At 43.5% G+C, this 22527-nt stretch overlaps 2 protein-coding genes across 2 annotated transcripts; both read right to left on the bottom strand.

The window, feature by feature from the left end:
• Nucleotides 1–12005: 12005 nt before the first annotated feature.
• LOC308297360 (clathrin heavy chain linker domain-containing protein 1-like) lies at nt 12006–21754 on the bottom strand (the record flags this gene model as incomplete). Its single annotated transcript, XM_080740772.1, has 10 exons — nt 12006–12202; nt 13543–13725; nt 14764–14966; nt 17320–17506; nt 17944–18050; nt 18413–18467; nt 19423–19538; nt 20045–20246; nt 20770–20909; nt 21546–21754. The coding sequence occupies 10 exons, from the start codon at nt 21752–21754 to the stop codon at nt 12006–12008; spliced, it is 1599 nt and encodes a 532-aa protein (XP_080596898.1).
• LOC308296703 (palmitoyltransferase ZDHHC23-B-like) lies at nt 15587–16972 on the bottom strand (the record flags this gene model as incomplete). Its single annotated transcript, XM_080740031.1, has 1 exon — nt 15587–16972. The coding sequence occupies one exon, from the start codon at nt 16970–16972 to the stop codon at nt 15587–15589; it is 1386 nt and encodes a 461-aa protein (XP_080596157.1).
• Nucleotides 21755–22527: the final 773 nt, after the last annotated feature.

Raw genomic sequence — 22527 nt, forward strand, 5'->3', positions numbered from 1 at the left:
ACAAACAGCTTAGCAGGAAATTGACTGTAGATAACAGGAAACCACAGGCAGGGTCGCACCCACAAGTGCCAGACACTTAAACAATCACCATAGAATAAAATAGAAATACATAGAAGACTATAACATGATACATGGAAGGTATGGCCTATGACTCTTTATGGCAAGCTGAATGACACTTCCAAAGTCACATAGATGGTTGTGATTAAATGTCAAATTAATAATAATCAAACCGTGAAAGATGAAAATGTAGCCTATATAATGAAGTTGAAGAAAAAATATTACAATCGTATGTCTACATTTTGCAAGTGGTTAATGTTGATAATATCTTTGTTTATTCTGAAAACAATGCCAAGTTAATCAAGAAATGGAAAGATTGATATAGATTTGACTAGCACCAGTTTAAAATAATGAAAGCTATACACATAGCAAATCATTCATTATGATCTATACTACAGTAGAGTCTATTACAGCCCACAAAAGAGCTTATGCTGTAAGAACTGCAGTATAGACCAGGACTATAGAATCTGAATAAGGTGTGTGTCTAGGAATCATCTAGGAGAAGCTGACATAAGTGTAGTGTTGTCAACAATATTATTGTCCTCGTTGCGTAAGGTCTGAGTGACAGTAACGTAAAGTAGATTATAGGTTTCATCAGTAATTGTCAGCAAATTATTTGATAACATTTAGTTTAAAAAAGGGAGGTGTATCATTATTATTGCTAATGATTCTAGGTGGGAAAAGAAGGCATTCATTTCCAGTAAAGAACACTATAAGGGGACAGAGCATGGCAAGATAGGTCAAAGAGTTAGAGGGAGGTGATAATAGGCCGGGTCAAATAAATCAGACCCTTAAAAAGTTGTGCACGAAAGGAAGTTTGGGCTCTTGCACACCGAAGTTAGATAACTATTTATCTGTTAGGAGTAGTCTTAGCCATATTACTCAGAATAGGGACATATCTTGAGTTGTGCGTGCGTGCGTGCGTGCGTGCGTGCGTGCGTGCGTGTGTGTGTGCGGAAGAGCACACACACACGCACACAGACAGGGCTCCCAATGTATTGATAGGCAGGATAATCATAACCGATTATTAGGTGGTAAACAGGTGAGGAAAAGATTGATCCCCTTATACCTCCTCCTCAGGTAAAGAGTTGAGGAAAGTAAGGGAGATTAAGAGGGTAATGATTTGATTTTCATTACTTTCAACTTAAAGGTAGGGTAAGTGATTTCATTCTAATAACTAGAAGCAGTGCTCTTCCGAGCACAGGTCTCCACCAGGCCGTGCGTCCTGGTGGTGCTACTGTATAATAGGCCAATGTAAAAAGGGTGGCATATGTTCTTCACCTTAGATCTTTCATGGCAATCGGACGCTGCATGCATGATTTCAAGCATTGTGTTCCAAAAATGTGTTTTGCTAAAGTCTACCTGCTGGTGGCGCTATAACAGGACAATGTTAAAAAGGTAGCATTTGTTCCTTGACCTAGTGGGAATATGTGTGGCAAATGTCACGGTAATCGCAAGCTGCGTTGATGATTTGAGGCATTTTGTTCAAAAACGGAGCAATCCTGCAAACTTTGGAAGCTAATATTAGCCAATCAGGATGGAATGTGAAATATCAGACGGATCGGACTTGATCACATGACTATAGAGATACTGTGTACCGATTTGCATGATTTTTGGATAAAATCTCAAGGAGTAATATCCAAAAATGTGTTTTACATAAGTCGGCCCAAAGGTGGCGCTATAAAAGGCTGATGTGAAAAATGCAGGGCAAAGGTTTATCCTTAGCCTCTAGGGAGTGCGCTTACAAAGTTTGAAACTGATCGGTGGAGTTATAGGTAAAACCACAAATCGGGCTGTTATAGCGCCACCATGAGGCTGATTAAAAAAAAATTAAGTGGCATTTCTTCCTCGGCCTAGTGGGAACGTGTGTGCGCGATTTCATGATAATTGCACTTTGCGTTTGTGATTTGAGGCATTTTGTTCAAAACGGCTCAATCCCACAAACTTTGGAAGCCAATCTTAGCCAATCAGGATGGAATATGCAAAATCGGACAGATCCGTGTCGATCACATGACTGTCGAGATATTGCCTACCGATTTGTAGGATTTCTGGCCAAAATCTGTAAGAGTAGTGCACAGAAATGTGTTTAGCAAACATCGGCCACTAGTTGGCGCTAGAAAAGGCCCATTTGAAAAATTTAGGGCAGAGGTTCTAGATTGGCATCCAGGGAATGTGTGTGCTCACTTTGGCAGCGACCGGGCCAACGGCGACTGAGATTTGGCGCTCACAAACTGCGAGGACGCACGGACGCACGCACGGACGGACGCACGGACGGACGCACGGACGGACACACGGACGGAGGGGAAAACATACTCTCCCTCAGCCTTCGGCTGGTGGAGACAATAACAAAACAGGTCTATGTTCTGATAGTACTAGTAAATATATGCATGCATGCATGCATGCATACATGCATGCATACATGCATACATGCATACATACATGCATACATGCATACATGCATACATGCATACATGCATACATACATACATACACACACATACACACATACATACATACATACATACACACATACATACTAGTAAGACGCCTCAGGGCCATCTGGCCAGTGATGTATATCGGACCAGTTACCCATGGAGACCCCTGGTACCCATATATGGAGATCCATGTACTGTATATGGAGATATGCTGTGAGATCCCAAACATGCTCACTCAGTTATTCGTTATGTGAAAGTCCTATGACATCTATGACATCTGACATCATACATACAATCCCTCTTATGCCCATACATGGAGATCCCTGTCTGTAGAACCAGCCACACAGATATGGGCTGTCTTGGCCATCTGTCTTGGCATATATGGATTCTGTTAGTGTGGTATGTGGCCAATGTGGCCTTCATATGGGCATTCCCTTATGAAGTCCTGTTACAGTAGATATGGGCTTAATATTGATGACATCAGGGAACTCCATATGTGGGCATAAAAGGGATTCTGTTAGGTGTGGTTCCCCTGACATCATAGTGATGTCAGAGGGTAATGTCAGAGCAGCAAACCCATTCTGTTAGAGTGGTTCCCCTGACATCACAGTGATGTCAGAGTGGCAAACGCGTGAATCAAAACAGCGGCGGAGTTCGGACAATGGAAGCTTGTGATTAGCTGAACCGGAGGTAGGGAGCGCTCCGTTGCATTCGCCTGGACCGTGCGGAGGTACCGATTGAGAGCTCACTCTTGTATAGGTTATAATACAGGCCTCCATGCGATCTTTCATGACATATAACACAATAAATAATCATAAACATTTTATATTTATAAGGTCAAGTATTATACTTAATAATTGGGACTTACAAGAAGTTAAGAACCATTATCATAATAGGCCTAAATCTTTGCAGTAGTTTAGGCATTTTGGTTTGATAAGGTTGTGGGTAGAACAATTTGTCCTTGCTTGTTATTTACTTTAATTATAATTAAAGACACTTCATAGTGAACTAGTGATTATAATAAATAGCCTATGTCGTGATTGTTGTTATAATTATAGCTACATCAGATTGTGTTTATAATACAACGCCGGCGCGCCTCCGTCACCTCCACAGAAAACAAGCGCTCCCCCCTTGTTCCATTGTCCGAACTGCGCCGCTGTTTTGATTCACGCGTGGCAAACCCATAGACCGTAAAAAAGTGTACACGTAGAGGCAACTCACCTGTGTACTATCTGCTTTGAACTGGTCACACTGCAACTCTGCATGGAAGAGAAGGGGAACAAACTGATTAGAGCTATACTGTAACACATCAATATATGATCATACAATTAACATACAATACAAGACTAATACAATAAAATGAATAATACAAATAAAGTCACACTGTGTAAAATTATTATTATTATTATTATTTTCTTTTCTGGGTAACACCTCTGGTAGCTCTCCTATTATGGAAGTACCGCTCAAAAAGGAATGCTACAGGGTCCTAGAGCCAAGCCCCCTGGACCGGGGGGGGGGGGGGGGGGGGGGGGGGCTTTTGACAAGTGGTCGACTCTTTATATTGCAAGTTTTACCAAAGGCCTTGCCACACAGGCTCGTGGACTTAGTTGGTGACGTATAGGATGCATAAAGTACACTTAAGCGCATGCATTACAACAGGGGCGCAGGAGGCATTTTAAAAGTGAAGGGGACATATCTGGGAGGTATGTGCGCGCGCATAGCGCGCGCGAACATTTTTGGGGTATCCCCCCACTTTTGGTGATATCCCCCCACTTTTGCCCCGAGGAGGGGGGGACATATCCCCTCCACTTGAGCTGAATTACACAGTTGTTTTACGCAGATTTCAAGGCAGGCAGGCCACTGCCTGCCTGCTTGTCACTATCGCGTCGCATTAATTAAACTCATTCAGAACAGCTGAGCTGAGCTGCCGACTGCACTGCACTGGTGGGACTGTGCCTCTAGAGGGCAGTAATACGCCTTGAAATGAGAACTACTCAGTGTGTACAGTATAATCGATCATATTTGCGGCTTTTTCTTGGACCTGAACACTGGGGGCAGGGGCGTCACTAGCAATTCTGGGCCTCTAGGCCAGAAATCTGTATGGGCCCCCCCATGCAAGCGGAGAACCGGCCAACCGGGAACACTTTGTTACTGTTTGAATGACATGTCTCACAATGATACGGTAGCCGTGATCGCCTCAGCAATCATGTTCACCTTATTTGTCAAATTGTAACACCATTTACCATTTTTTCTCACTCTTTTAGTTTTACTATTGTAGCCTAAGCAGGCTATAAACAGCAATGTGGTGTCTGGTGTAACAATTTGACAATGCTAGCTCTTGAAACAAAGTCCAGGAATTCTAGCTTGATCTAACCATGATCACTACACATAATCATCCATTACATGCACACTCAGATACAGCTACTGTATTATTAATGCAGTATAATAAAAAGTGCAGACCACCATCATCACCAGCAAGTGAATGAGACACCAGAACTCTGACTTGAGCCCAGCCTCCCATGCAAGCCAATATAAAACAGTATAACAATAAAACACTACATTGTATTTTTAGTAGCAGCTTAAATATGTGCAGGTGTTGTGCAGAATATACAATCACTAATCAATAGCAGCAGTGCTCAAGCAAATGCACATGAGGAGTGAAGCATATAGGCTATACATAGGAAATAGAATAGGAGGAAAAATAAGCAGTATAGGACTATTCAGATTGGGTGAAGTATGAAAATGATTAGCCTACATGCAAAAATGAGTCTGCATGCAATCAGAACTTTGGCTAGTTAGCTAAGCTATGGAAAACAAGGGTTGGCTATAATGATCTGAGAATACATCTACTGTATAACAGGCTAGATCATATAAGGCTATATGAGAATGGCATAACATGACATTCTTGTGTGTACTGTGTGTATGCACATACATTGTTTTAACAGCAAAGTCAGTCAGTGCGTTTAATCTACAGCAAGATCCTGTGAACATTTTGGGAGTTCACAAAACAATAATACTGTGACTGACTGAAACAAAAATATTGTGATGCCTAGATTGTTAATTTTGTATGACATAATCATATGACTACTAGATAGATGATGGGATATTATACAATTATTGTTATTACTAGGGACATCCAGCAGTTTAGTTTCTAGTATCTCCATCTATCTCTCTGGAAGAGGTTGCACATGAACTCTGCAGCGGCCGCACTGAGGCGCTCAAACACAAACACTCTAACATTAATCCTCACACTACTTGACACTATTACCATACTTTAGATAACTAGTCATTGTTGCAACAAACCAAACCATTTTTCACTTTTCACAATTTGGGAACCTACATACATTCATAACGTGATGTGATTGTTATCAACTGATCATGTCACTAGTTTGGGAGTGCTTCCTTCCAGAACTTAGCAAACAGGTGTTTCGTTCGAAACACTTGCGTTTGTGCTTAAAACGTTATCCATGCTTATTGCTTAATGGTGTTGGATAAAGAAGGAAGAAGGAAGAGGGGAGAAGATTTTCTGTTGCATGCTTACCCACAGACATCAGCTGCTTCCTTGAGTGTAAACAGTCAAGCTCTCCTCTCAGTTTACAGTAATGAAACATGCTGCTCTATGTTACATTACGTCTTTTTTTCTCTCTCTCCCTGTCTCTGTTCAATGCGTGTTGTGTGTGGAAGAAGCCGGGGGAGGGTGGAGCGAACAGAACCTGAAAGTTGATCTTATGTTTGCAGTCTTTTTTTTTTTTTTTTTCTCCCTGTCTCTGTTCAATGCATGCTGTTGTGTGCTGAAGAAGCTGCTTTACAGTCAGGACCGGGGGAGGGTGGGGCGAACAGAACCTGAGAGTTGATATTATGTTTGCAGGACCAATGAAAAGACTTTTCCATTTACTTCAGATGATCATAATTATCCTTTATAGCACACCTAAGTTTCACAACCATAACATGATGCAAGCGGACACACAAACCGCAAAGCTACTATAGTTCTCAAAACAACGTGAAAGCAGGAGAAACCATTTTAGCTTTATAAGGGGTGAGTATATAATATAGGTACCCTCAATTATTTAAATTGTATCGCTCATTGGTTTTATTCCAGCAGTAATTTTAAGTTTTTAGACACAATAAACATAATAATAATAATTATTATTATTGGGGGAAAAAGAGTTTTAATCCAGACTTTTTGACTGGGGGGGATATCCCCTCCACCCAAAAAAAGTGGAGGTGTTAATCCCCCCCGTCCCCTCCTATCTCCTGCGCGCATGCATTACAACCCTGGTGACACGACAAATATACCACAATGAGGCATATATTTGTGCTGGGTGAGCAATTTTCCTTGAAATGAGTCAGAGGGGATGTTCTGGCGCTTATATCATTTTGGTACCAGTGTTGAGGCAGACACTCATAAATAAAAATATTGTCAGGTACAAAGACTTATGACTTGGTTCTGCAATAGTTTCTCATTTCAAAAAAAGCATGTGTTCATAAACATTAAAACACTCAGGTCAACTGTGTTATTGCCTGTAGCCTTAAACTACCCAAAGGAAGAACCTGTATACCAATTAAAACAGTGGTTCACCAAAGAGGTTACACAGAGGTACTACAGGGGCTATGTGTGAGAAAATGGAATATGGGAAAATGTGTTTTACTCTTATGTTTCAATGATAAAGAATTGACAAGCTTTCTGTGACCCTCTAGACTAGAGATCTGTAAAGAGACTTGCACATACATTCCAGTACATATTTGTCCTAAACATTGGACTACCTTGGTGACCATAATTTAAATAAACCTGCTCAGAGTCAGGAGGCACTAAATGCAATAGGAATTGAAATCATTGTTTGTGTCATGGATCTCACCTGAGCATGGGGTCCTTTCGTTGCCGTAGTTACTGTACCCAGCTGAACAATTGCACCAGTAGCTTCCTCCACGGTTTTCACAAGTCCCCTTCACGCCACAAATGTCTCCATCTTTCTGACATTCATCTATGTCTGGATGGTGCAGGAGGGGGTGGAGGTAATGGGTGGTGGGGGTTGAAGACAGAGAACATTAGGTGCTGTGCCGTTTAGGACAATATTCAACTGACAACAATGCAGTAAAGTTTTATCATCATGGCAAAACAAATTAATTAATTAACTTAATGTTTTTGTAAGTGATTTATTTTAAATAAGTGCTAAATAGCTCTGTATTAGATAGCAAATCAAATATTGTTGTTTTGTTTGTTTGAAAACGATAACAAAAAAGAAATCTAACAGCACATCAGTCTGCCTGCTGAAGTGTACTTGTGTTTTGAATACGGTTGAGGCAATGCTGTTGTACTATTATTTTAACATGTCAATCTTTGTCCAGTCCAGCAACAGCGACCAAGATGTGCGCTACCTTCATTTTTTAGACAGAGACTTGAACAGAAAACCGGTTGCTGTGTGTAGAATAGTATTCAAGCTGCAATATGTAACTTTTTATCTTCCAGGTTTGAACCCCGGTTTCCTGTGCACGTGCTGTGTGTATTCTGAAAGACTAACATTAATTTTAATAATTTTCGTCCATGCCGTACCCCTCAAATTCTTTGCCTTTTCTTACTATTTAGAAAAACCTCTTAAAATACTTGAAATAGCCGATCTACATAGTTAAAAAAAAAAAAAAAAAAAAAAAAACGAAAAGAGTTTAGGGATAAGGGGTAAGGCCAGGACGAAAATAGGGCCCATAGTCTTCCTATTTTGGCAATTTACTGTATATAAACTGTGATCCAAGGGAATACTGTGAGTCCGTAACATCAACTGTCATCAAGTGAATGACATGAAACATAACAAATGATCCATGGTAGACAATAAAACATGAAGCTTACTTGAACAGTTCACACCAGCATCCTTAGCATGGGTGCAGTTATGAACCCTGTGATATCCCCTGTGATGGCAGGCAGCAAGGGATGTCTCGTTTCCCCAACACTGCATCTGATCCAACCAGATTTGACCAAGGCCTTCACCAAAGAATGCCTTCGATTTGGCTTCCAGAGCTGTTCCACAGCCCACCTGTCTACACACTACTTGAGTATCATTGAGATCCCAGAGATCATCACATATTGTTCCCCACTGGCCGTCATGATAAACCTCCACTCTACCAGAGCATCCATCAGTGCCATTCACAAGTTTTACCTGCAGAGGAACTGAGGACAGAAATATAAAGTTAACAGATATTACAGCATGAAAGCTATTAATGTTATATTTATTATTAGTATTGGACACACAGCCTTTCAGAATTGCCTAAAAATAAATAAGCAAAAACTGGATAAACATACAGATCAACACACATTTTCCTTTACCATTTACTTTCCCAATGCCACTGCTGGAGTCACTTCTTTTCAGCAAACACAGTAAACCTGTGGAATAAGACACTATTAATCTGTGATGTTTTTCACAACACATGACAAGCAGTCAGTGCAGTATATCCACACCACAAACATTATAATCACAAAGTGATGACAACTACATACGGGTACATTTAAGTTACAGTATCACCCTGCCTTCCTCCCCATCTTTTAAGCTCTGAAGATACTATTACTCTCTCCCCCTTCTTAAACGGACTGTTTCTGTATATTCACTGTAAGATAAGGTGCTACGTTGAATGGGTATAGTGTGTGCAGGGGCGCTGGAAGTGGGGTGCTGAGGGAGCTGCAGCTCCCCTGGTGGTGGGGGAGCTGCAGCTTTTTTTTCTTTTTAATAAGCCTATATATACACACACACAGAGCTATATTAAAACAATAATGTGTTTGACTTTGGGGAATAAAATATGTTGAAAAAAGGTATTTGATTATCACATGGTGACCTAATCACATGGTCACCTTGCCACTTCCGGTCAGAAGGGAAGTCAAATTTAAATCCCGCTTTGATGGCACACCAAAGTCTATTTATTTGAGAACTAGAAACCGTCTATAGCAGTGGTGTCCAAAGTGCGGCCCGGGGGCCAAATGCGGCCCGATGACAACTTTTATGCGGCCCCCAGCTTCATTCCTAAATTGTCAAACAGTCAAAAACAATATTTTATAGTATGATTTGTCAGGATGCCTTGTTCCTTGTTACTTATCTCATTCTGAAGGGGTCAAAGAAAGGCTATTTTGTTGTATTCTTTACCTTGCACGTCTGGTTACATTTGTATTTTGTTCAGAGCAAATACTTGACAAAAGACCATTGATATTAATTATTGATGATAGTTAAATCAAATATTGTAATTGTGATGCATAGCCTATATGACTTTGTTACGCTCCGACTGAAAGTACATTTTGCCTGGAGATGTAGTCGGCCCTTTGGTGTTTTATTATTTTCTAATGTGGCCCCCTTTGAAAAAAGTTTGGACACCCCTGGTCTATAGGCTCATTGTTGCAAACTAACACCGTTGTATATGGGGAATAAAAAACAGTAGAAAACTGTTACAAAAATAATACCCGATGTTGTAGTGTGTGCGTGAGTGACTGTGTGTGTGCATGCGTGCTGTGTGTTGCACTGTGTGCTAAAATAACTAGTAACTATACAGCTCCTTGTTATACCGTTGTGCGGGGAATAAGCACCCGAAACCGTAATAAAAATAACCCAAAACCGGATAAAAAAACGTGAATTTTTCGGCGTCGCATGAACTCCTCCAGGCTCAGCTCCCCTTGGGATTTGGGAGTTCCAGCGCCCCTGAGTGTGTGACATTTTTATAACTATTCTATTTAATCTATAATAAAAAAAATATTGATTTGAATCATTATTGATTTTGGAGGGGGAAAACTTTCCCCCAAAATGTTCTCCGAAAAATACAGAAAAAGCAGATCTACAAGCTCAGCACCTTTATCGAAGTATAAAATAGGGCTCAAGTGTTTAATTATTAGACTAATCGATTTAGTCAATTATATACAATAAAAATCTATTCAAAATCTCAGTTGATGTAGGCTATAATAGCTCTTTATGATTATTTAGTTAAAAACGACTGGATTGAATAATCGGTAACTTAAAAAAATAACCAATAGATGCATCTAATTGATAGACTCACCCATAATCAGTAAGGCCTTCCAAAGCCCCATGTTGAGTTACTCAACTGTTTACTGTATCAGAATCCTACCACAGCCTCTGTCCCTCTGACAAGATGACTAGCTCTAAACATATATATGGAAAAAATATATATGGTTTGTATTTGTATAGAATCCTAACTACTGTGCAGCTACAAATTCAGTGTCCATAAAATGTCAGATGACACAGTGGAAGAGAAAGCGAGAAGTTACCAGGAAGACGTATGACACCCACATACTGTAAACCACACCCAAACACACCCAAACACAACCCCTGTCAAAGATGTCTTTTTCACAAATGATTTGTGATTTGTCCAAGTTCCCTTTCTTCTCCATGCATCACTATTCTGTGCACTTATGACTCATGATGAGACAAAATCATTTCCCATTTCACATTATGACAAAACAAAAAACTGTCTTTTGTCTCGTGGCAGCCGTTCCCAATCTCATTTACTGATGTGTTGTGTTATTAGTTGTGATTTAAAAGTAGCAGCAACCTATTAGGCTACTAACTGTTCATTTACCTGGACTATTGATATTCTGCCAGGGTCCTGGGTTTTTGTTTACTTTATTTGAAAAGTCATAACAAAAGTTAAAATAATTCTAGGATATGACACAATAAAGTCCAGGACTTATTTCCATTGTGATCCATACACATAACAAGCCAGAGGATATGGAAAGCCTTGGTAACACCCAGTCTAGTTCATATCGTCACTGTCTGGTCAAAACCTCTTTTTGAGGTTTTTGATTTTTTGGCATAAATCAGGGCTATTGAACACTTACATCTGAGTGTTGGTTAAAATAATATTGAACCAATGAAAAGTAGTAAAGAGCCCTTCGGTCAAAACCTCCTAACTCCACTTGAGCTAATTTCCCAGAAAATTTACATTTTGGAGTTAGGAGGTTTCAGCCCGACAGAAGAGATATAGTAATTGCAAATATGAATGATAATGATTGACAGATAAGCCCTAATAATTGTGTTCAAAAACCTGTTAAAAAGCGTGTTACTTGCATAATGTCCTGTAGAGTAATTCACACTCCACATACAGTATGACAAATGTTTATATTTCCTTCTTCTGCTGTGTCAGTGTGTTTTTAAAAGTGTTGCATTGCTAGTGCTGACAACTTAATTTGCTATGTTCGTGCCTTTTATACTCTGGTTTTAACAAGAAACATTGAGACTGCCATGCTCAACTGAAACATTTTCAGACCTGACCTAATCTAACCTAGATAGACATTGTATTGAATGAGAGCAGGGTGGAGAGACCAATATGAAAGCAAACAGGCAGGTGCTTGAGCAGTGTTTGGCTCCTATGATGGAGACAATGCATGCTACACGGTGTACAAACTGCATGCTACACAGTTTACAAACGTCATGCTACGAAATTACTTGTCTGAATTGCTGAATTGTCAGATGTCATGGGACCCAAACAGTGGCCCAGAGGTTTAAGAAGTGGGTTAAACATTGTCGTTGTTTACAGGAAGACATGGTCCATGAGGGACAGTCCCTTCAGGTCTGGGGACAGTCTGCTGGTGCCACTGTGACCCAGCAGGACACTGAGGATGTGATGGGACAGATCAGAGCGCTTCAGCTTAGCGCAGCATGCAGAGATCTCTTCCCAAACCTCCACCGAACCCCTACTGTCTGACACTATGGTCTGCTCCAACACACCTGGGGAGGAGGAGAGAGAGAAAGAGAGAGAGAGAGAGAGAGAGAGAGAGAGAGAGAGAGGTTAGTTTGTGTAGCCAGACTATATCACTGCGTGGATATCAGTCTGGTATTTCTTTATGGAAGTTTTTTTTCCAAGGGGCGGGTTAAAAAAATGGCTCTGGACACAAACCAATACTGGGCCCTGATTGTTCACCCAACTCTTTGGGTGAGGAAATGGATTCACAATTGAGCAGGGCCAGAACCGAATCTGCCAAGGGCAAATGTTTTTTTGCACCGGCAGATTCGTCTGATTCCAGTTTAAGTTTGTGTGTGCGTGCATGTGTGGTTGAGTAAATTCAATAAAGTTCAAGAAACAATAGGCTCACACAGCAAGCAGATTAAGAAGCAAACCATGTCTTTTTGCTCATGGAGAAAACAAATACTAGCGCACAGATTTGTGTGTGTGTGTGTGTGTGTGTGTGTGTGTGTGTGTGTGTGTGTGTGTGGGTGTGTGTGTGTGTGTGTGTGTGTGTGTGTGTGTGTGTGTGTGTGTGTGTGTGTGTGTGCGTGCGTGCATGCATGTTTGACAGCAAAAGCACAATATTCTTCTGTTTGCATTTTAAGTTAATTTTACCTGCGATATTTGATTGTTGTTGTTACACAACTATGGTTACACATTTTATTTAAGTATGACTCCTTAATTGTACACACATGTTTGTCTTTGCTTTTATTACACACTTGCTTCAGCAATGTATGGAGTCAGATCAGTGATCAGTCTCAAAATGAACGTTTCCTCATGTCAATAAATCATCCAAATAAATTGGATGAGACAGAGACAAAAGGGCATATAGATGATAACATAATTAAATTAAAGACAGTAATTAACTAATTTAATATGCCGCTATAAATAATATTCAACAACCTCTCTAAGCTTCAAAGAGTCTTCAAACTATAATTATGTTGCAATCCAGAACATATTTGAATGAATACAAGATTATGTTAACCTATGTGTATGGTAGCGGTTGTGAGTTTGTGTGTGTGTGTGTGTGTGTGTGTGTGTGTGTGTGTGTGTGTGTGTGTGTGTGTGTGTGTGTGTGTGTGTGCGCGCGCGTGTGTGTGTGTGTACTCTCGCATTGGACTTTACAGTCATTCCAAAACTCACCAATAGAAGAAGTAAAAGTCATCATCGGATACAATGGACTACCATAAGTAAGCAAGAGTGTGTGTGTGTGTGTGTGTGTGTGTGTGTGTGTGTGTGTGTGTGTGTGTGTGTGTGTGTGTGTGTGTGTGTGTGTCTGCCAGTGTGTCTGCCAGTGTGCCTGCGTGCCTGACTGCATGTGTGCCTGCCTGTGTGTGCAGACCTGTTCCCTTGCTGCAGAGGGTGTCCAGTAGCTGTACGGCCAGCAGGTGGTGCTGTTGGTCCAGCAGCAGACTGTAGCAGGTGTGTCCCACAGACAGCATGGCCTGTTGACCCTGGAAGCTCTCTGTCAACATCTGGAGGAGAGGCAGGCTGGGACACATGGACAGACACCACATACTGTCCTCTGGATGGATGGAGGGAGGGAAGGAGAGTTTGAGCTTGTCGATCTGTTACTTTTGCAATTTCTTGAACCGTTTTGGACCACAATACGACAGTAGCAGATCTATAAGTTCAAAACTTGTGGCTTCGTGCCATGTTTCGAGCTTGTGGATCTGATACTTTTGATGCTGTAGTATGATCGAGTAGTCTGTATTCACTGGGAGGCCATGTTTGCAATTTGCATTGAAAAACCATGGCGGCAACGGGGTGGTTTAACTTAATGGCAACATGGCCACCGTCACGTGTGAAGGTCTATCTATGGCATTCATTTACAAAAAATCACACCCAATGTGAAGTGAGCGGTGGTCGTGCTTGCATAACGTCAGACTAGGATTTGAGTCTAGGATGTACAGGCTATGCTACACACACACACGTTTTGCTATGGCAAAACGCTGAGGAAAAAGGCTACAGACATACGACATATGACATCACTAGACAAACATGATGCTACGTACACACACATTTCTATGGCAAAACGCTGAGGAAAAAGGCTACAGACACACGCACAGCCACTCTATGGAGCGGTTTACCACCGCTCAAAAATACACAAAAGGTTAGATAGAATATGGAGATAGGGGGTTTCTGCCCGACAGCGACAATACAGTTGCTCAGTGTTTGTTCTTGCATACTAGTGATTGGTCCTTGGTGATTGACTTCAGAGAACTCTGACCATGTGTATAAAATGAGTTGAATCTATGTGATGTGAAGGCTTATGAGAGCTCATAGTGTGTGCCAATAAAATATAAATGGAAATGTGAGTGAGTACCTTGTCCTCCTTTGATTACAAATGTGGGATCCGAATGTGCTACCTTTGGGGATTCTTTTAATTCCTGTTTTTGATATACCGGGATTGTGGGTCTAACACTCCACTGAGAAGTGAGAATACCAATGTTTATGAGCAACCTCTTTTTAAAATGTAGATAGAGTGTGTGTGTGTGTGTGTGTGTGTGTGTGTGTGTGTGTGTGTGTGTGTGTGTGTGTGTGCGCGTATTTACGTGTTTACCAGTGGTGAAGTGAGGACACTGGTACATGTAGTCCACGGCCGCGTGGAGCATGCCCCTCCTGCACATGCTCAGTGCGGCCTTCCTGTGGTGGCGGCAGGCTGAGTAGACGGCGTGGGCCAGGGTCAGACACATGTCCGCCGTCCCGGGGTGCGTCTGAGCACGCTCCGTCAACACGTCCCCCAGGGCCTCCGAGAATGCCAGCCTATGACAGATAATGTAGCATCGTCGTGATACATTTATGTCATAGGCACGTCTATGACGTCAGCTGTCTGTGACATCTATGACGTATGACTCCACATTTGGTCAAAGGTTGATCCAGTGCAATCAGAGCCCCAGTGACTTCCATTATGAAATGAAAGTTAAATATTTCAAAAACTATCAAATAAATGTGGGGGGGATAGTGGAGGTAATCATAGTAGTTGGACCCTTTTGGGGTAATTGTCGTATCTCATTTGTCCATTCAGTAGCATCTTGACCTTAAAGTGTTAGTCTGGATTTTTATTAGACCTAAAGCTGTAGGAAATACTTGCCATTAACTGGTTGCCTGAGTTTTAATCATGTATTTTATTTTAATAAAAACTATTAAATAAAACTAGTCACAATAGCAGATTATACAAATTCACTATTTGTACAAACTTGTGAACTTCCCTTGCAGGTCAGACGCAGTGTGAAAGGAGCCCTGCTGCCACCCAGTACACAATATAGCCACCGCAAACCAGTAAGACCCCCTAATCGGGAGATAGTGACCAAAACATCTGTAGGAACAGTGTCCAAAAATGTGTTTGAAAAAACCGGCCTGATGGTGGCGCTAGCCACCGCAAATTACACTTGAGTCGGAGTCGGACTGCGTGAAGAAGGGCCGTCAGTCGGGGCGGAGGACGCGTACAGATCGTCACCCATTCTCATGAACTCCACCCAGTTCTGCCGTAAACCTTGGGAGTGGACCCCCGTGTCCACAACGAGTCCCCAGCAGCCGACACGGGCGGTTTTCTCTCGGGCGGCGGCACGCGCCTCGCGCCCCGTCACGTTGTGGCTGATGTTGATGACCTGCTGTACCAGCAGGTGGAGCAGCCCTGCCGCCGCCATGCTGCCGTACCAGGCGCAGGTGAAGCCCAGCGCCGCGGCGCGCTGCTCGTACACGCCGGGGCAGTGGAGCAGGGCGGTGAGGAAGCTCTGCCGGGGACACACGCTCCGCAGCGCCAGGCCGATCCCGTACAGCCACGTCATCAGGAAGAGGAGGAGCATCAGCAGGTAGCTGCGGTGATTGGCCTGCCCCACGCAGCCGTCGATCCAGACGCAGTGGTGGTCGAGGCGCCGCACGCACGCGCCGCAGATCCGGCAGTGGCCCGCCCTAGGGGGGCGTTGCCCCCCGCACGCCGAGCACCAGTCCCTCCTGCCGCCGCCGCCGCCTTCCGCCTGTCCCGCGCCCGACAAATCCGCCCACTTGGTCACCGAGGTGGCCGCTTCCCGCCAAGCCCCGTTGACGGAGACCTCCGTCTTGGCCGAAGAGCTGCAGGAGGTCAGTGTCCGATCTTGGATGTCCCCCTGACTCGGCCGCACGACGCCCGGTTCCTTCCTGGTGTGGGCGAGCGCAAAAAGGCCGAGGATCATCCCGGCGGTGAAAACCGCCGAGCGCGCCGACCCCACAACGCCCCCGTGTGGAAACACCTCCGCGACAAACACGTAGGACACGTAGCTGACGGAAAAGAGCGCCAGGCTCAGGAAGAAGCGCGTGCGTCCCTTCTTCTGCCGGTGGGTGAAGTGGTGATACCACGCCACGGCGACCGGCAGGGCCGCCAGAACGGCCACTCCGAGGAGGACGTGGAGAGCCGCCACGTGCAGCAGGACGGGAAGCAGAACGAGCGGTGGGATTGTGGACGGGTCCACCTTCTGGGCGCCTCCCCACAGCCAGGGTATGCGAGCGCGGTCCGACACGGTGGCGAGCAGCCGCGCCTCCGTGCCGGGTTTCTGCGGCCGGCGCTTCAGCCATCTGTCGCAGGCCTCGTCCAGGTCCTCGCAGTCGCAGCAGGAGGCCGCCGCGTGGCTCCGCTCCCCGTGCATGTTCACGTATTCGCAACAGCACAGGCCGTCTTCGTCGTCGTCCTCCGTCGGCAACGGTTTTTGGGCTCGCTTTGTCTTGGCAGGCAGCCTCACAGCCGATTGGCTGCGAGCCTGTCCGTCACCACCAAACGAGTCGGCAGGCGGCATGGCGGCTAACGGCGAAAGGTTTCCCGCCTCCCCACAGAACAGACGCGTTTCACGATTCAAACCTCGCAGGGATTGTCGAGTTACTCGTTTTGTGTTGTGAGCAATGTCGCTTTGTGGATTTTGGGTTTCATGTGGCCAGTCTGTTGTTTATGATGTGTATAAGACGTATGACTCCATATTTGGGGTTTCAACCTGATCCAACCCCCATTGACCTCCCATTGACCTCTATGGTAAAATTAATGTTAAGAAATCACAATAAACGATAATATCGCTTATCGTCCCATCCCGAGACTTATCTATCACTGACACACACACACACACACACTCTCACAATTTGTTGTACGTACTTGTTCAGCGTGATGCCATGGATGACCAGCTCCATGACGTTGTGCTGGAGTGCACACCGGACCCCCTCCACGGACACACTCTCCCCGAGGAGCGGCCTCTCTCCCTGGGTGCCCTGGGTACCCGACACCATCAGAGCCTGGAAGAAGTGGAGGAAGGGAGGCATCCTGCCATCATACTCTTTCACCACTGGGGGGAGCAGGAGAGCAGAGGATTAGAACAGACAATGTTAGTACCACATTAACTCTTCTTTTTCACATGCTTAACTTGTTGATTTTGGTATCAGCGCTTCTTATCTGGTGACTTTTTGTGCATTATTTATATGGCATAGACACAGATAGCCTACACACAGACACACACACACACACACATAGACATAGTCGAATCTATATATGGCCCTGTTATTGATATCAGGTCACACTTGTTGATGGCGATGTCAATAAGAATGCTGGTCGCTCATTGGCTGTTGATGGTGATGATGGTTTCGTCATCATCCCATCATGTGTGTGTGTGTGTGTGTGTGTGTGTGTGTGTGTGTGTGTGTGTGTGTGTGTGTGTGTGTGTGTGTGTGTGTGTGTGTGCGTGCGTGCGCGTGTGTGCGTGTGTGTGTGCATGTGGAGGGTTACATTTAAATTTCTCCATGGTGTGCTGGTTGCACAGAACTCCATGAGGAGACCTGACCGCATGGAACGCTGCTGCTTCATAGTCACCTGACTCAAACAACTCTGTAAACCTAGAGAGAGAGAGAGAGAGAGAGAGAGAGAGAGAGAGAGAGAGAGAGAGAGAGAGAGAGAATAGATTGAGGTCCCAGAGATAATAATCATATCTTAAGTGTGTCCTTGAAAGAATATACAGTATATCCACCTGTTTCCACAGGAATTTACTGTAGCATTATTTGCGGTACACTTCCGGTGAACAGCAGACATACAAGCTCACGTCGCGTCGCAGTTGCAGCCGCTGTGAGCTTGTAGATCACACTTGGCTGCGGCGCCGGAAAGCTGCCTGCACCTTCTGCGCAGTGCACGATGGGACTTTGGAAAGTTGTGGATATATATATTTACTTAGAGAATGTCCTAAAACAGTGTGGATCAGTACCTGTCGACATAATCCACCAGCAGCTTTGACTCCTCCACTTTAGCTGGATCTTCATCTTCCAACAGCACACGATCAGTACTGTCACAGTCAGAATCTGTTCACACACACGCACGCACGCACGCACGCACGCACGCACGCACGCACGCACGCACGCACGCACGCACACACACACACACACACACACACACAGTCAGCACTGTCAGAGAGAGTATGTATTCTTACACATACCGGTACACAACACACAGGGAATGAAGCTTAGGTGAAAGTTCAATAAGGCACGCTTTCTTTCATTGTGGCTTTTTTTTTACCAAGCAGTCAAAACATTTCATTCACAACTCTAAGCATAAGAACCACGACTACAAGCCAATCAGATTATTTTCCAGTCAGGTGATTTTACTAACATTTCTGCTTCTACTGTAATTCTCATTCTCTTTTCAGTGAGCTCAGACTCAGCAGGAAGTAGGTTTGATACAATAAATTGTTTTGCCTCTACTTTAAACTTTAAAAAATAGTGAACATAGCAGATCTACAAGCTCACAACAAGCGTTTATGGGCAAAGGAAAATTTAAATCATACATCTATTGTATGGTGGAAATGTAATAACTTTTGTACAGTGTTGAAGGCGGTATGCACTCTACTGAGACCGAAAGCAATCATTGATTCTATTGAAAGGGACAAGGCTCAAATCATTTATAAAGGCAGCTCTCCACCAACAACCTTTTTCAACAACGAGCACGCTGCTATGCGACGGTCAAAAGCCGATCGAGCTTGCTCCCCAATGCGACAATGCACCCACCGCCCATTCAACAGCAGACTTTCTGCAACAGACGTTTTCCCAACACTTAGCCTATACCGCTGCCAACGTCGGTGCGGTGGAGAGCTACCGTAACACTGGTTCTAAAAGTGTTTTAAGGGTTTTCAGATGGGGATCCACGGCCAAATACATATTCATTTGGTGGTCCTTGAGATGTTTGAGAATAAATGAACGATGGTGATGTGTGAACTCCTGCCTGAGATGTGACTGATGTTCTCCAAGGTGGAGGTGAGGAGCTCTGCCAGAGGAACCGGCCTTCCTGAATCCTTCCACCGGCTCAGCGAGTCACCGACAACCTTCAGACGCCTGTACCTGTACAACAGAGCAGGGGGTTCCATCACACAGACAGAGATTAGACTCACACCTCCTAGTTTTTACCATTTATAAAAGGGAAGATAACAAGATAAGATCACATTCTAGATCAATTGTTCTCAAAGTGGGGTTCCAGGGGGTCCAGTTAATACAGCATCACAATCATTGTGAGGCCTTTTCCATGTATATGTTGGCTATTCAAAAATAGCATATATGTGAGCTATCTGCTTTTTTCATTTTTGAAAATTGTTGAAGGTGTTTGAAAAACGTTGAATAATTTTGAATCTTTTAAAATAAATCTTCTCTTCTGGGGGTCCCTGGCACAAAACATTTTCAGATGGGAGTCGCAGACAAATATATAACAATTTGTGTGTCCTTGGCACGAAAATTGTTAATTTCAAAGATTAAGGAGGATATACGTACAGTATGTCCAGGATGTTTACTTCCATACATACTCTCAACATGAAATCTAAACTCTCACTAGAAATTAAAAATAAGCTTCTTACTGTAGACGTAGGCGGTCATTTTCAGCGGCCAGTGGGTGTGTCTGTGTCTGGGCAGCCTCCAGTTGACTGTCCAGCTGCTGCTTGACCTCCAGAGGAACGTACTGAGTCCTCTTACTGTCCTGCAGCCTGTCTCTCCTGCGCTCCAGACACTGCAGGTGTCCCTCCAACGCCTCCAGGTCCAGAGACTCCTCCAGCGACAGGCCTGGGAGGAGAACAGAAGTGAGGTGGAGTGGTGGAAAGAAATTGTAAAAATGATCCCGTACCGTAATACAGTTTGCATTAGCAAAAATCCTACTCCTTTTCGAACATTGATGTTGCTATGCTATGTTCAAAATAAATTCATATAAATGCCCTAAAGCATGCATGTGCATAAACCGGGCCAGATGTACAGTGTCGGCCAGCATACACACACAATATAATATCGGATCCATATTTCAACTCAACATAAATGAATGCCCTACTCGTGCTACAGCGTCACACAAAAGCATCCAAAGTAGCAGATCCACAAGCTCGAAGTAGATCTGCTACTTTTGATGCTTTTGAATTTGAATTCTGAAAAGTAACAGTTTTGTCTTTTTCCACCCAACAAAGAAGATATTAATTGATACATTCAAAACAGTGCGAGTAATGAGCCTATAATGGTGAATCTTAAATGACTTTAGTATTACTGATCAGTAGATGAATTAATCATGATTTAACAGTGTTTTATAGGCCTATTAGCCTACCAGGTATCTGTTTGGGCAGCCGCCTCTCTGCTTCATCCACACTCTTCCTCTCTGAGGAGGAAGTCTTGTCTCCGCTGGACTCCTGCAGTCTGTCCAACTTGGCCTGGACCTCTGCTGTGTCTCTCTGGATGATGGCAATCCTATATAGAGAGAGGAAGAGAGAGAGGGCGTGAGAGAGGGAGTGTGTGTGTGTGTGTGTGTGTGTGTGTGTGTGTGTGTGTGTGTGTGTGTGTGTGTGTGTGTGTGTGTGTGTGTGTGTGTGTGTGTGTGTGCCTGTGTGTCCTTGCATGCGGGTGTGTTTGTGTGTTCTTCAGACACATTAAACAATTGATCCCTCAAAACATGCGCATAGAAATGTTATTGGCTATTTTGAAAACATTTAATGTCCAAAATTGGGACACCGGGTGGAAGGTGCAGTGAGTGATATTTCGTTGCTCTATAAGCTATTCTGATAGTAAACATTCAAAGTTTGTTCAATACTAGGAGTACCTCTGTCTCTCCAGCTCTTTTAGTAGACAGAAAATGCATTTTCAGGTCGCAATAAAAATATATAGGTCAGGATATAGTGAAAGTGGAAGTGGTGACACAAAGAAATGGGCAAACTAAATTGGAAAACACCACCTGAATGTATTTTCAGTTTACTAAAGAACTGGAGAGACGGGCAGACATCAGAAAATAGAGCTTTAACTTTTAACAAATCCTTTTTGTTTTAACCAAAATATCACTTACACCACCTTTACGACATACACCAATTCATGTTGTCCGTGCTCTCTCACCTGTGCTTCAGTTGTGCGGCTCGTCTCTGGTAGTTGACCAGAGACAGTGCTTGTGCCTGCATGGCGTTGTGTTTGCGTTGAGCCACCTGGGCTTCGTACTGACACTTCTTCACAGCACTGATGGTGTCATCGTACTCCTTCTTTATGGCGGACAGCAGGCCTTTGTACGCTGTGGTGCGCTGAATGACCTGGTGAGCACAGCAAAGCATCATTCATTCATGTGATACGTTAACCTGGTTCTAAAAACTGGGAATTCATCAACAAACATTGGCCAAATTGTCAAATATTACCTAGGAAAGAGGCAAATATTTTGAAAATAGCCGATCTACAAGGTCACAACACCTCGCAACTAGAGGCGTTGTGAGCTTGTAGATTGACTATTTTCACAATAGTTGTCTGTGGAACCGAGTCAAACTATACAACTCCTGCATTCCAAGTGTCAGGGTGGGGCCGCGGGGGGTCCCCAGTTCAAATATGATTATTCGTTATTTGGGGGGGTTGCGGCACTGAAAAGTTTGGGAACCTTTCTATTGTGGTTCTTTCAGTGAGTCCTGGCCCACCCAGGGGTCCTTGAGAGAGTTCCAGAGGGACCCCAGCAAAAATGATGAACAAATAATACATTTCACCATTATTTCACCGGCTAGATGAAGTTAGTTAGTTAACTCAACGAGAGAATGTATAGGCTATAAGAATTAATATTCAGATTTTAGGTTTCACTCTCCACCACTCCAAAGTTGTAGAATTTCCCACTAAATCTAGTCTAATGGCTATAAAATCTTCTCTTATGGGGGTCCCTGGCACAAAATCTTTTTAAATGGGGGTTGGAGGCATATAGCCTACTGTATCAGTGACATTTGTAAAAATATGTGCACTATTAAGTCTATTATTATAGGGCAACTTTGCTAAGTTAGGGTAGCCTACCTCAATTAATATCCAGTGATTTACAAGAATGTGTTTCATACAAGATCACATGTTTAATTAA

This window comes from Nannobrachium achirus (assembly GCF_963921795.1).
Source record: "Nannobrachium achirus genome assembly, chromosome: 13".
Classification (NCBI taxonomy): Eukaryota; Metazoa; Chordata; class Actinopteri; order Myctophiformes; family Myctophidae; genus Nannobrachium; species Nannobrachium achirus.